The sequence below is a fragment of the Colletotrichum higginsianum genome, chromosome 3, assembly GCF_001672515.1.
Source record: "Colletotrichum higginsianum IMI 349063 chromosome 3, whole genome shotgun sequence".
Lineage (NCBI taxonomy): Eukaryota > Fungi > Ascomycota > Sordariomycetes > Glomerellales > Glomerellaceae > Colletotrichum > Colletotrichum higginsianum.
Window position 1 is genome coordinate 955185 of NC_030956.1, and position 13940 is coordinate 969124.

The 13940-nt window shown below is 58.7% G+C and overlaps 3 protein-coding genes across 3 annotated transcripts; all 3 read right to left on the reverse strand.

Annotated features, from left to right (window-relative positions):
* Positions 1–214: 214 nt before the first annotated feature.
* On the reverse strand, positions 215–3211 carry CH63R_03846 (Alpha-galactosidase; the record flags this gene model as incomplete). Its single annotated transcript, XM_018298821.1, has 1 exon — positions 215–3211. One exon carries the CDS (start codon positions 3209–3211, stop codon positions 215–217), a length of 2997 nt encoding a protein of 998 aa, XP_018160067.1.
* Positions 3212–4308: 1097 nt separating this feature from the next.
* On the reverse strand, positions 4309–6643 carry CH63R_03847 (Alpha-galactosidase; the record flags this gene model as incomplete). The annotated part of the gene is made up of 5 exons (XM_018298822.1): positions 4309–4351; positions 4561–5491; positions 5620–5694; positions 5857–6265; positions 6542–6643. 5 exons carry the CDS (start codon positions 6641–6643, stop codon positions 4309–4311), a joined length of 1560 nt encoding a protein of 519 aa, XP_018160068.1.
* Positions 6644–8300: 1657 nt separating this feature from the next.
* CH63R_03848 (Wsc domain-containing protein) lies at positions 8301–9994 on the reverse strand (the record flags this gene model as incomplete). Its single annotated transcript, XM_018298823.1, has 3 exons — positions 8301–9489; positions 9549–9708; positions 9826–9994. 3 exons carry the CDS (start codon positions 9992–9994, stop codon positions 8301–8303), a joined length of 1518 nt encoding a protein of 505 aa, XP_018160069.1.
* Between the last annotated feature and the right edge of the window lie 3946 nt (positions 9995–13940).

Here is a 13940-nt window from a genome sequence, read left to right on the forward strand (position 1 = left end):
GACCAGCCGCTCCACGTCTTGTCTGAATACATTTGATTTGAGTGATGGTGACATCTGTCAGGTGGCTAATGATCTACTAGATATTACAATGACGCCGTACTCGACTTAAGAAGAGCCCTCGGCCCAGAAACACTACCCGCTAGTTGCAGCATCTCGAATCGTTAAAGTGTCGCCAGGTGACAAAGGAGAAAAAACAATGGTATATGAGGAAAACTCAAATCCTCGTGCTTGGGCTGCGCCTCTTGGTTCCAGCAGCCGCAGAACTCTTCGGAGAGCTCAGTAGACGAGCGTCTTTGGGATACATGTCCAACACGGCCGTGCTGTCATAAACACCGTTGCGTTTGCTGGCCTTCTCCAAGTGCTTTTGGTCCCCCCCGTCGATATGGGCCGTTCTCCGCCGCGTGGGACTGTCTGTCGCCGCGTCCGTCTGCCCCGGTGATCCTCTCCCGGCCCTCCTGGGTGTCAGGATGAGAGGTCGTGGCCCCCTGATCAGCGAGCCCTCTCTCGCCTCCGCCTCCTTCTCCTCGACCGCTACCCGCAGCGAATCGAGGTGCTTGTTCGCCCCCGGTCGCCCCTTGAGTACGGCGATGGAGTTCCTGGCCGACCGGATGGACAAGCGCGTGCTCCTCCTCGACTTCGGACTCGCGCCCAGGGAGAGGTAGTTCTGACGGCCCATCTTGCTCACGCGGCTGTTGCTCCTGTCCGGGCTGAAGCCGCCACCGCGCAGGTTCGGTAGCGTCGGGCTCTCCGGGTCCGACACAGAGGAGCCGGCGCTAAAGGTGCTCATCTGACTGTTCATCCGTCGGAGCTGCGCTACGGTCGACTGGAGCCCCATGACGGCGAAGTCCCGGTGAGACGAGTTCCGCTTAGGCGAGGCGGCCGGCTTCAGCACGATAGAGGGGTATTCGGAGCTGGAGAGCACGCGATTTTCCTTGATCTGCGGCTGTCGGGAAAGCGCGCGGTCTCGGATCGGACTGGCCAGGCCGCGTCTCTTGTGTCGCCGGGGCGTGGGAGACCCGGTCGAGAGGTCGGGGCTGGGCAAAGGCCTCCGTGTCGGCGAGGTCGGCGTACGGGATCCCGAACCGCTGCGTGTTGTCGGAGGGGTGCGGCCGCGCAGTAGCGATTCCGGACTGCCCATCACCACGGCTTCGCGGTTCGGCGACCCCTGGCCTGGCCTCAAGTCCAGAGGCGGCGGCAGGACGGTGCCCTTCTGGCCGAAAGTCAGCCTGTTGTTGTTGTTGTTGTTGTTGTTGTTGTTGTTGTTGTTGTTGTTGTTGTTGTTGTTGTTGTTGTTGTTGTTGTTGCCGGGCTTCGGCGGTCGGCAGTTGTCCTCGGGAGACGTGCCCGGGGTGGCCTGCATGCTGCCGACGCTCGTGCTTGAGACGAGGAACACTGGCTTCATTGACGTGACGCTCTTGGGCTGGACAGTCTCGGGAGACGGGGCCATGTCGGACGGGTACATCGTGAGCGCGTCATGCGGCTGGCTCTGGCCGGCGGCGACGTTGCCGCGCTTCACCACGTCCAGCGGCCTCGGCACCGGCGAGTTGCTGGCGGACCTTGAGTGGAAGGGCGCGTAGACGATCGTCTCCTTCACCACGTCCTGCTCGGGCGGCGTGAGGCGTCGTAGCGGCGGCAGACTAGACGATTGGCGCTTCGGGCTCCTCAAGGGCACTTCCGGCGGTCCCGATGTCACGAACGGGTCGGATATTTGCGTGTCGATTACGAGGCCCCTTGGTTTCCGGCCGCGGACGATGCCCTCCGGCTTTCTCGTGCCGCCCGTCTTGCTGTCGTCCTCCGGTTCGTTGACGCTGTACAGGGTCGACAACGACGACGAGGCGTCGCTGCCGGGCGACTCTACCGACTCGCCGTTCTCGGTGGGCTTCGTCGGGGAGTTGCTGTCCGACCGCCTGCTCGGGCTCGACAGCCCCGTAGGCTGGGTGTGCTCGACCTCGGGGGTCGTCTCGCCAAACAAGCTGTCTGCGTCGGAGTTGGCCGAACACTGCGAGATATTTCGCCTGTGTTGGTGCGCCGGGGTCGCCGCGAGCATCGGGACGGCGACCATACGCTTAGACGGACTGGGCGTGCGGGAGGTCGTAACGCGTTGGGCATCCACGTCCAACGCGTGGCCGACGTGGGTGATCATTTGGCTCTTCAGGGAAGACTGCGACCTGGCCGGTGACTGGTTCTTCTCAGGTGAGAGGGACCTGACGGACGACTGGGCCTTGGCTGGTGAATGCGACTTGGTTGGCGACGCCTGCTGGGTCTTGATGCTCGATCCCGCCGACGCCGACGCTGCCCGCTGCCGGGTTGCCGGCCTGCTGTTGCTGGGCGTTCCGTTCTGCAGCCTCTCTTCCGTCGACCGCAGGATCTCGGCGAGGTCCGACTCGGTCGTCTTGTGCCGCAGCCGCTGCAACGGCACCGGACGCTGACCCGGAGGTCCCGGCGGCCCCTGCTGAAAGGTCTGCGGGCTCGGGGGCACGCCGCCTCTCGCGGCGGCGGCCAGTTTCTCGGCGAGCTCGTACGAAGCCGTCCGCGGCAACGGCATCCGCGGGGCGTGGCTGCGCTGCGCAGGCAGGCTGACGGGACGGGGTTGCTGGAGCGGGTAGTTGGTGTGGTCGTGTCGGAAGTCGCCGTCCTCCTTGTGCCCGTGATGGCCGAACAGGTCCGGCAGCGTGGGCGTGCGCAGAATGAAGCTGTCCCGGATGCTCAGCCTCTTACCGTCGTTCTGCACCCGCGGCCCGTGGATGGCGTCCTCGTCGATCCAGCTGTTGTTCCTCCGGATGTGTCCGCCGCGCTGGTACCCGCCAGCGTCCTCGTCGTGGCCGCCGCCGAAAGTTTTGCCCCGCGGCAACATGAGGGACGAGAGCGAGCGGTACGGCTTGCCCTGGATCTCGGCCATGTCGGCGTACGTCTCGCCGGGCTTCTGCTTCGTCAGGCGGCGCGGGCGCGGCAGCGGGCTGGGCGTGCGGATCGAGCCGCCTTCCGATTCGAGGTCGAGTCTGACGCCCGGCGTCGCGGAGCGGGTGCGGGCTACCCTGCGGTGGCGACGGCCGGCGAGGGCGATGAGGAGGTAGGCGAGGCATATGAAGAGGAGCACGCCGCCCCCGATGGCGACGGCGAGGAGGATAGGCAACGTCATCACGCCGCCGCCACCACCGCCGCCGCTTCCTCCCTCTGAATCTTCGCGGGCGAGCAGGAACAGGCGCGACATGACACGACGGGGTAGGCTGGAAAACGGGGTTGGTCGTGATCAGGCGGCTAGCTGCCTCACGTTCGAAGCGGCGATCGAGGCGGTATCCAAGAGACTACGGCGGTATTCGGGGCGATGAGACCGCGGCCAGGATCTCTCATGGTGTAAAGGAGGGCCGATAATGGTTGTCACTTGCAGTCGGCCTTCTCCCTACTTCCTCCAGACTGCTGTGTAAGTGTGTCGCTGGGTGTGAATGTGTGTGTGTGTGCGTGTGTGTACGTATGTGATGGAGTAGGGATCGGAGTAAGAGGAGAGGCTCGAGAGTATGGCAAAGGAAAGACGTCTCAGGAAGGCAGCTCGGTCAACTGGTAGTGTGTGTATGTAAACAAGCCGGGGAAGAATGGAAGCCAATACAGGAAACGTGGGACCAGAGTCAAGCGAAGGTTGAGAAGAGAGGCAGCACCAGCAGCAGCATCAGCACCAGCAGGAACAACAACAACAACAGCACGGTCGTGGTAATATCACAAGACGCGAGATGAAGGCGACTCCTAGGCTGCGTACGAGGCGGAAGGATGGCTGGCTCCATTGCCCAGAATGGCCCTGCTATCATCTACTTTCCCACGCGACCCGCCGCCCGTGACGATGGTTCTGGGTTTGTTTAGTTGGCAGGAAAAGCCCCGGCGATGGCGGGTGGTCTCAGGCTAATCTGGCTGCGTGGAATGGGTTGCCATCCCCCCGTCACCCCAGGGAATGCATTCCAATGGAAGGCCCAGAAAAGGGAGAGAGAACCGCGTGCGTCCACAGGCCGGGTCCCCCCCCCCCCCCCTCCGCAATTTCTTCAGAGGATAGAGAACCACAGAAAACAGGCCGGGAAGGAATATGGTACCAAGGGGCGAGGGAACGTGATGTAATATGAATTTGCGAGCTCGGCGGGGTGGGGGAGGCGCGTGGCGAGGGATTTTGGGAATAGCCTCACCGGGGAAGGGGGTTGGACTGTTCTGGCATGTGGACGGGCTGTTTTCATCAAAATGAGAGATCAAGTTGCGTTGCTGGCCGGGCCGGGGTGCTGGTAGTGAAGAGACCAGAACAATATTGTTACTTTAATTGTTGTCACTTTACTACTGACTGACATCCCACTCGGAAAATCCGGTTCTTCTTCGTCTTCTCGAACGGGGAAGGGGTTGGGGTGTGTGGTCGGTCCATCAAGACTATTGACAATGACAGCTGAAGTATTTCATCCCTTGCATCCAGGGGGGCGGTTGGAATCTCCACGAGCTCTGTCCTCCACAACCGGTTCACCATTCAGTCCATCCCCCCCTCCCCCCCCCCCCCCCCCTATCCCGAACCCTCTACAGCCAAACCTCCCTCACGCACGCGCCGGTCTGGGTACGCACTTGACCTCATTGATCCTCAACGCCGCCGTGTCGTGGCTCTTGAGCTCGACCCTGACCTCGCCCTCGAACACGCCCAGGTCCTCGCCCGTCCACATGTCGTGCACGGCGTACCTCTTCCCAGCCTCCAGCCCCGGCACGTCCGCGAACGCGATCGCCTTCTCCTCCGTGCCCGCCAGCGTGTTGAGCACGAACACGTGCGTGCCCTTGACCGACTCGCCGGCCCAGAACTCGGCCGGGTGGGTCAAGTTCCACGCCCCGTCCGGGTTGATGCCCCATTTATACGGCTGCGCCGCCCCGGCGAACACCGGGTCCTGGTTGAACGCCACGAGCTCGCGGTTCGCCAGGATCGCCAGGATCTCGGGCCGGATCCCCTCGAGCTTCGTCCCGATGATCAGCGGGCTCTTGAGCGCCGCCCAGAACGCGAAGTGGCTCCGGCTCTCCTCGTACGTCAGGTTGCCGTTGCCGACCTCGAGCATGTCCCAGTCGCCGTGGCCCCAGAACCCGTTGACGTCCGGCCCGCTCCAGAATGCGGCGTGGTTGAGGATAGGCATCAGGCCCCACGACCACTGGTGCTGGCCGTACCACTCCGGGTAGATGTCCCCCCACATGCGCCAGCTGTGGCCCGTCTCGTTGCCCCAGGCCTCGACGTGCGCGTGGCCCCAGGCGCAGAGGGAGTACTGGATTGTGCGCTCCTGCGCGAGCAGCGCGTCGCGCATGAGCCGGTACCGCTCCGCCGTCACCGACGTCGACCAGTCATACCCCGCCGGCGCGGGTTTGCCCGTCTTGGAGTTGACCGGGTCGCCGTTGTCCTGGTTCTCGTTGGGGGGCCCGCCGAGCCAGAGCTCGGGCACGTATTTCCAGTCATCGAACCACTCCTTGGGCACGTTGCAGTTGTCGTATTTGAGATCTGCCAAGGGGGGTTAAGTTCAGTAACGGGTCCTGGTAATTGGGTGAAGCCCAGGGAGATGCAAGGGGTAAATGTGAAAGGGATGAATATGATGAGTGACCGTGCGGTGACCAGCTTACAGTCGATACCCCATTTCGCAAACGTCGCGGCGTCAATCTCCTCGTAACCTAACGATCCCTCGAATCCGCCGCAGGTGGATGTTCCTGTGATGATCATGTCAGAGCTTTGCCGTAAGACTAAACACTAGACCACACAGCATTCTCTCTCTCTCTCTCTCTCTCTCTCTCTCTCTCTCTCTCTCTCTGTTTCACACACACACACACACACGTTCATCATGGTATCGGTTACGCAACGGACAAACTCACCCGCGTCGCTGTAGATCCCGACCTTCAACCCCATCGCGTGGATCCGGTCCGCCACGTACTTGATGCCCCGCGGGAACTTGACCGCGTCCACCACGATCTCCTTGGTCGCGTTGTCGCGCCGCAGCACCTTGTCGCTCCAGCAGTCGTCGATGTTGACGTACTCGTACCCGAGGTCCTTGAGCCCGTAGTCCACCATGTGCTGCGCCACCGTCAGGAACACCGTCTCGTTGATGTCGCAGCCGTACTCGTTCCACGAGTTCCACCCCAGCGCTGGGAGGCGCCCCGTCACGCCGTCGCGGCTCACGAGCGCCGCCGCCGTCCGCGACAGGCCGAGGCCCGCTAGGGAGGCCGGCAGGAGGTGCGCGGAGCGCATCGCGAAAAGGTCGGCGGGGAGGGGTCTATGGCAGGTCTGCTTAAAGGGAGAGGGTTGTCCCTGGTTATCACCACTGTTCTCTGGACTCTTGATTCCCGAAGTGGACTTGGCCGGCGGCTGGATAGAGAGGCTGAGCCGGTGGGATGGGAATCTTGAGGGTTAGACGCCGGGTGGAGGGGTTCATATAGACAAACGCATATCGGGGATGCATGCGCATTTACAACATCATCTCCATCCGCCCAAGATCCCATCCCATCCGGCGGCCGGCCCCCCAGTAGTATCGAGTCGAAAGTAGATGGAAATGCAACCTACCCCAAGCTCACCCCAGTCCCACTGCTGGGCGTGGACCGACACGCATGCGGTGGCGAGGCACAATAGGACAGCGCTCGCCTTCAAGTTCCCCTCACGACGCATCTCGTAGATCAGGCTCTCTCGCTCGTTCAACGTTCAAGGGTCTCGAGCTTTGTCTTCGTGATAGGAACACCCTACACTCTCTCTATGGTTGCTCACGTAGGCCCTCAGATGTTACAGGGAAGGAGGCCGGTTAGTACTAGTTCGAGTGACGGCTATTCACAGTTGGAAGATGAAGATAGAGAGAGACAGAGAGAGGATCGACTAACAGGCTCAGCATCAACCATGGGGAGGGGGGCTAGGCTGCAGAACGTAAGTGAGGGGTCGAGTGGCCGGTCTCTTTCCGTGAGGAGAACCCGCGCAAGGGGCAAAGGGCGGAATGCTCGTCAATTGTTGGTGGGCAAGCTGCGTGCGAGGCGAGGCGTGTCGTATCCAGGAGAAATGCAACGCCATGAACGGCGAGGCCCCGGATGCGCGGAGGATCACCGTCCGAGGAAAGATGGAGAACACTTGCATGATGAGGGGAAAACCTGGAGCTTTCCAACCGTCGCCTTCTTTGTCTCCCGGGCCCCCCTGCCTGTCTCCCTCCTCCTCCTCATCCGACCGATCTCCTTGGTCGGGCCACTCCGGGCGCGGCCACCATCAGCCCACGCAACATGGGGTAAAACAGATAGCCTTGTTGCCTTGGTGGACGGCACAACGGCCCTGGTCCTCTCTTAATCTTGGAGGGGCTGACTCGAATCCGTCGGGATCGGAGTCGGCGTCCTGCTTCCATGGCGTCGGGAATGGCACCGTGTGATTCGATCACTCTCGCAAACAGCATATGCAGGTGTCAAACCGCGTGGCCGTTGGCAAAAAAGTGGATTCATCCGCATGCGGTCTGGAGTTGGCGGCCAGCAACGCCGACAATGCGGGGGACCGTTTGGCGGAGAAGTGGCGGAATATCCTCTCGGATGCTTGACCCAACGACATCGCTTGCAAGTTGGCCGGAGGAACGGGGAACAGACAAGCAGTTGGGCGAGAGCCACACTCGGATGGCTGCCTGTGAAAGTGAGACGGATCGTGGTTGAAACAGCAGGATATAGGTACAACATAGAGAGAGTACATGTCAGGGGTTAGAGGAATCATCGACCAACACACAAGAATACAAGCAAGGCCCATATCCCGATGTTCCAAGTTCACATACGGACGAGCATGCAGTCGGTGCGGTGGGCAATGGAGGGACAACGGCTGGAACCGGCGATAATAACCTCGTTGCGACAAAAGGTATCTCAAACTCAGACCTACAACGCCAAAGACATGTCGACGCATTCAATGCGAAGCAAATGCAGTTCCATCCCGACTACGCCTCACTCGACAACCACCATGAAAAACAGAGAAAGAAGAGCCAACTCAACTTGATGATTTTGCCGCCAATGGTCACCATAAACTCATGAAACGGGCCATAACTTGCCCGGACCTTGCTAGCTACCTCCAGAAAAAAAAAGCGTGTCTGCTCTCAGAATGTCCAGACAACATCAGTAGTGTCCTTGAGCAAGATGCGAGAGAACCAATGAGAAGCCAAATCGTCTCCTGTGTCAGGATCCCATTGGGTTAAAGAAAAAGGACGCCACATCCCGATGCGACGTCCTTTACAAGCGTCCACAACCCCCATGATCGCAACGCAGATGAAAAAGATGGAGCGTGAACAACTCGGAGAAATCGAAAAGGCACGCCTCATCTAAAAGTGATTGTTACGGTGCTGGTGAAGATGGCGCTTGGCGCGCAGCAGGGGCGCCTCAGTCGGCGTGACTGACATGGTCGTAGTCATGTCCTCGTACTCGGTCACGTACACAATCTCCTCCACCCAGCAGATGACGGAAACTGTGTTCTTGTTCTTGATCACATCGGTGGAAACGCACGACTGGCTCTGCTGAGAGGAGCTGACAGGAGCAGGCGTAATGATGGGCGTGATGATCGGCGTCGGGGTAGGTTCCGCAGCGGGCTCAGGCTCGGGGACTGGGGCGGAGACCGCCTCAGCGGAAACTGAGCCATAGGGGATCTTGCCCGTCTCGCGAAAAACTTCGCCGGGGAGAGGGTTGGCCGTGGCCGTCTTGCCGGGCTTATAGGTGAGCGTCGGGACCGTTGGAGCTGCAATAGTAGACGAGCTGACGGGCGCATCATCACCCTCAGAAGAGCCGTCGCCAAAGGTGATGCGGGCGTTGCCGGGGAGGATCGCAGCCGGACCAGTGACGTTGTCATCCTCGATGAGGGCGGGGATCTTCATCTCACATTGCTTGGTGGCGGCTTCGTCCTGGAGGTCGAAGATGGGGCAGTCCTCAATCCGGCCAGACAGGTTGGTGCACGTGTTGACGGCCGACTGGAGGAAGTCCTCGTCCCAGCCCGAGATGAAGTCGGCATGGTATCCATAGCCCTGGGTATCACCGTTGGCGATGACGAAGCGACCGTTACGGTTCTTGAAGGCGTTGGTGTTCCAAATGACCTCGTACAGGAGATTAGGAACAGACGTCTCGAAGCCTTCGGGGCAGGTTCCGTCGATGACCAGGTCGGGATAAGCCATGTGGGACTTGTGGTCGTCCGTGTCAACGTCCTTGCCGTTCCAGCAAGACGGGAACATCATCTCGAAGCGGACACCGTTGGCGCAGTTGGCATCGAGGAAGGCCTTGTCAGGGAGGAAGTGGCGGTACAGGGTGCCCTCGGGGTCACGACCGTAGTTGAGACAGTTGAAGCCGATGGCGCGCTGCTCGAGGATGGACTGCTTGGTCTGACCGAGGAGCGACCACGAAGACTTCTGGGGATCAGGCTTAGACGGGTCGCCTGCAGTGTAATTGCGGCGGTCGGTATCCCCAGCAATCATGCGGAACCCGGGGGGGAATGCCTTGATATCCTTTCCATTAAGAAGGTAGTACCTGAGACAGTCAGCCTCCAGTCGAGAGGGCGAACGATAAGGGGGGCAAGGAGAACATACGCAAGAAGTCCGCCGACTTGGTCAACAAGCTCGAACTCACCAGTGGCCGAGTCCTGGAAGTACAGGGCCGGGTGCCAGTAGGCCGACTTGTCCTGCTTGACACGGCAAGAGGTGCAATCACCAGCAACCAGGTCGCCAAATGTCGAGATGGGAGAGATGGCTAATTACGTTAGCCAAGGGTTCAGGGAGAGAAAGAGCAGCTCAAGGCACCAAGAAGAATAAGGATATCTAGTGACAGCGCGACTTGGGCCAGTGAGAACAGTGAGTGAGTACTAACCGCTTGAACCATGAATGGCATGGGCATGGGGTGCGGCTCCTCCAAAGGACATGAGGGGGTCGACTCTGGCCAAGCCAACACGGCCCGGGCACTCCATGCGCCAGAACGCATCAGCTCCAGCGGCAAAGAAGCCGACTGTGGCCAAGAGAGTCGAAGTAGAGTACTTCATCTTAGTGGTTGACGAAGTTGGTGGGTATGAGATGTGAGGGCTGATACAAAGACTGGGTATCAGGTATGAGTGACTCAAAGACGAGGCTGTCAAGGTCTAAAGATTGTATGTTAATGTGAAGGCTCAAGTGAGCTGGAGGTAAAGAACGCTACCTGTAAGTGACTGAGACCAGAAGACCGTTTGGAGTTTCAGAATGGGCCCGGGGGTCCTAGAGAAAGTCCTAAATCTAGTGGGAATTTGAACCAAAGGCTGAATAACTGGGGATCTTGGAGTCAGTGATCGTTGCACAAAGAATGTTTGCGAAGTTTCCGTTGAGGTGTGTATGTTTAAAAGGAAGCTTCTCAAACCGACCGGTAAAGAGGTGGTGGGCAAGGAGGTGAGAATATGAGGTTTGAAAAGGTAGGCCAGCCTCTGTCTTGGTTCCCAGGGAAGGTTTGAAGGCAAGTGCAGTGCAGCAAAGGGCAGGAGCAACGGCTAAGCGAGAAGAAGCGAGGCGCTCATGTGCCGATTCAAGTTAAGGCAGGCAGTGAGACTGGTGATGGAAGGAGCAGGTGCGAACCCACTTACCGGACCTTCTCTCTCGGGTGTTTCAACAACGGAGTTGTAGAGTGCAGAGTAATTTCTGAGCCGATTGGAAACGTTGCTTTCGGAAGTTGATTGTCTCTAGATGAGCATCTCCTTATTCCCTTTTCCGTTTCTGGTGGCAGGAAGATCCTTCACTTGTGTGGGATTTCCAATAAGTGGTGCCTGGTTGAGAGGCTGGTTGGCGATGGATTTGATCTTAGTTGTCGAAAATGCCCACTGCCGGATTTCGGATTCGTTTCCTGTTCGATACGACTTTTGGTTTCGCAGTAACACAAGAACCCTGTAGATTTCAACGTCGATGCCCAGCACCACCGCAAAGTTCAGTTGGGGCTGCGACGAGGGTAGACGCTTGCTGTCGCTAAGACAGGTCGATAGAGCCTGAGTTGCGTCGTCGATGACTGGCCGAGAGTCCGAATGAGTTGATTTGCGGGACGGGGCTGTTTTGCGCCGCGATGCGATGAGGTCGTGGCCGGTGTAAGACGATGGGGGGCGACGGGAACGGGAACGGGTGGGCGGGAAAAGCGATAGAATGACACACACCCTCGAAAAAAGGCAGCGTCAAATCTGTGCGATGTTTCGATCGTCCAACGGTCGAGTCTTTATCAAAAAGGAAGGAAAAAAACGTCGAGTCGAGAAACGTATGCGATCAACACACAGAGAGACGGGGGAGTCCAAGAGAAAATGAATGTGTATGTCCTGCGAGGAACTAGAAGCCAAGAAAGGAGCGGGAAGTTTGGAATTCCTGTGTCGAGATTGTTGTAGTAGCAGAAAAAAGGAATGGCTGAGTGCCGACGACCTGGAAAAGGGCGAGGCCACGAGAGAGTGAGCGTGGTGAACACAGAATTTGATAGAGAGAGTGACAGTCAAAAGACCCCGTTGTAGGTGACGAAAGGAGGAACGAGGGGAGAAGGCGGGCGGTTGGAATGAAGGTGATGCAGAAAAGAAGGGCATCAAGACAAGAAGGAAACGGGCGGCAGGTGGAGAGACTGGCTATTACTAGTAAGAGAGGTAGGTCATGGCATTTCTGGTGGTGGACATGGGGGCCGGGAACTCAAGGGGCGCATGACAGGGGGGTGACGGGGGGTGGGAAGAAGCATGGGTCGCGCCGAGAAGCCATTTCGCTGTGCAAGTCAAGCAAGCGCCTTCCAACAAGTGCGCTTCCACCAGTCTGACATTTACACTACTCGAACACGCTTCTGCACTAAGAGTATCCGTAAGAAGCCACTCTTTTTCCTCGAGAGACGAGGATGGGAAATTGTGGGAAACACCAAGGTACATCGTACCCTCTCTCGGTCGCCCAAGCATAACTCGCGCCTCGTGTCCATTGATCTCCATCCTTGGCCACTGGGTGGAAGAAAGACGAGTCAACGGAGACGAGGAGTGAGATGAGGTGAGATCGGTTGAGATGAGCTTTGTTCCCCCTCCTCTGTGTTGCGTTTGGTTTATTGGCGACGACGACACCATGGCGGCCAAGAAACCCCAAGAGCATGAACATGGGGGCGGAAGGAGGTAAGAACAAATGGCACACTCTCGCTGTTCCTCTCAGAATTGGCGACCCGAACGAAGGGCTCGCTTTCCAGCCAAGGGTCCGGGATGAATACCTTACCAACATCCATCTGTTCTGCCAGCGTTCGTCTGGTATTGCCTGTCGTCCGTCCATTGCTGCGAATACTTAGGTCACATGAGTGCACGGTACATCTGGGGAAAATACCACCGCATGGGCACTAGAAGGAGAGGAGAATGACAAATGGCGTCCGTACTACAGCCACAGAGAGGTGTTGCTTCCCTGGCGTCTCACAGAGAGAGAGTGTGTGTGTTAGTGTTAGTGTGAGTGTGCGTGATATAGGGAAAGTCTTGGGGTTGAAACTCGAAACGGTGGGCGTGTTAGTGACAGCGGGCGACAGCCGCCTCCTGTCTCCGAGTTGGAGCCCCTACGACGCTACCCCCGACTGTCGGGCGAACAATGTGGGAGGGATCGCTCTGCAAAGTGGGTTGGAATAGATTAAGGTCCTGCTTCAAGGGGTCGGGCCAGGATCCTGCTGGCTGTATCACCGGGGCCGACAAGACACAAGCCACGCTCCGTGCCTTTTTTGTACTTGGGTACTTTGAGCAATTGGGGGACTGCCCCACCCCCCTGTCGCCTTTTTGCGTGTTACTCACTCGCCTCCTTCGTTTGCTTGGCCACTAAACCATCGGACCAAACGGACACACCTTTGCTGCTGTACTCCAGACGACGGCGGACGCGGGACGGCGGGCGAAACCAACGAATTGTGGAGGAGGCACGCAGGCAGGCAGGTTTGAGGATACAAGAGGGAGCAAGCGAGAGGCAAAAACAGAAGGACAAAGGCAAAGAAGCATGCAAGCATGAAGAGGTGAGGCAAAAAGAGACGAGAGAGGGGAACGACCCCATCAGCAAGCGGGCATCGCAGATTGCAGCAATGTGCTAGTGTAGGGCCGACCGGCGATGCCAACGCGAGAGGAAATGACATTAGTGATACGATGCAGACAGTGGCGGTCTGTTTGCGACCGTCGGTGTGGCTGCTTCACATTGTGCTTATGAAGGAGTGACTGTCGGACGATGAGGCAAGCCGTTTGGACCACCGCCATCAACGTACGATTCCATAATCGCGTTGCGGCTGCATCGTCGTTCATTCGCATCACGCATGGCACCAGGCGTTTAGCACCAACGGCTCGGGAGATGCGAAGGAGGGGGGAGGGGACGGTGTGGCACCTCGGGGCGTACCGGCGCACGTAAGAAGCAAAGAAGCACTGAAATGTGCCGCGGGTGGCTTCAGGCTTTAGGGTGACACATGCGCGATATGCAGGTACCGTAGGCTGCATCCCGTGATCCACAAAACGGGCAGTTTGGGGGCCACACACACATGACATGACGATGGAGATTTGGTGACGCCAGAGACAGCTGGAGGTATGGTAAAAATGCACGAGGAGGAGGAAGAGGAGCGAGAGGAGGGGATAGGAAGCCAAGTTCCTCAGTCTCCAAAGGTCCCCCAAATGGCCCCAGGGCTCCAGTCCGAAAGCCCCCCTTTTTTCTCTCCGTCCGAAGATCTACGACCAATGACGCTGTCGAGCTGGGGTTCCCCTGTTCCGATGTGGGAGTTAGGACGGGAGGGGCATGAAAAGGGGAAGATAGATGATTAGAAGAACGAAGCTGTCAACCCTGATTGGCCAGTTGCGAACTTCCTCCTCTCAGGTGTCCCCCCTCTTGTACCATGGAACCCTCATACTGCCGTACCGTTGGTCGTTGCTGCCGCTGTGCTTGATGCCCCTTCCCCTTTGGAAAGAACGGGCCGGGGAGAGAGGCAGGAGGCGATCTCACTGAAAGGATACGTACTCTGGCTGC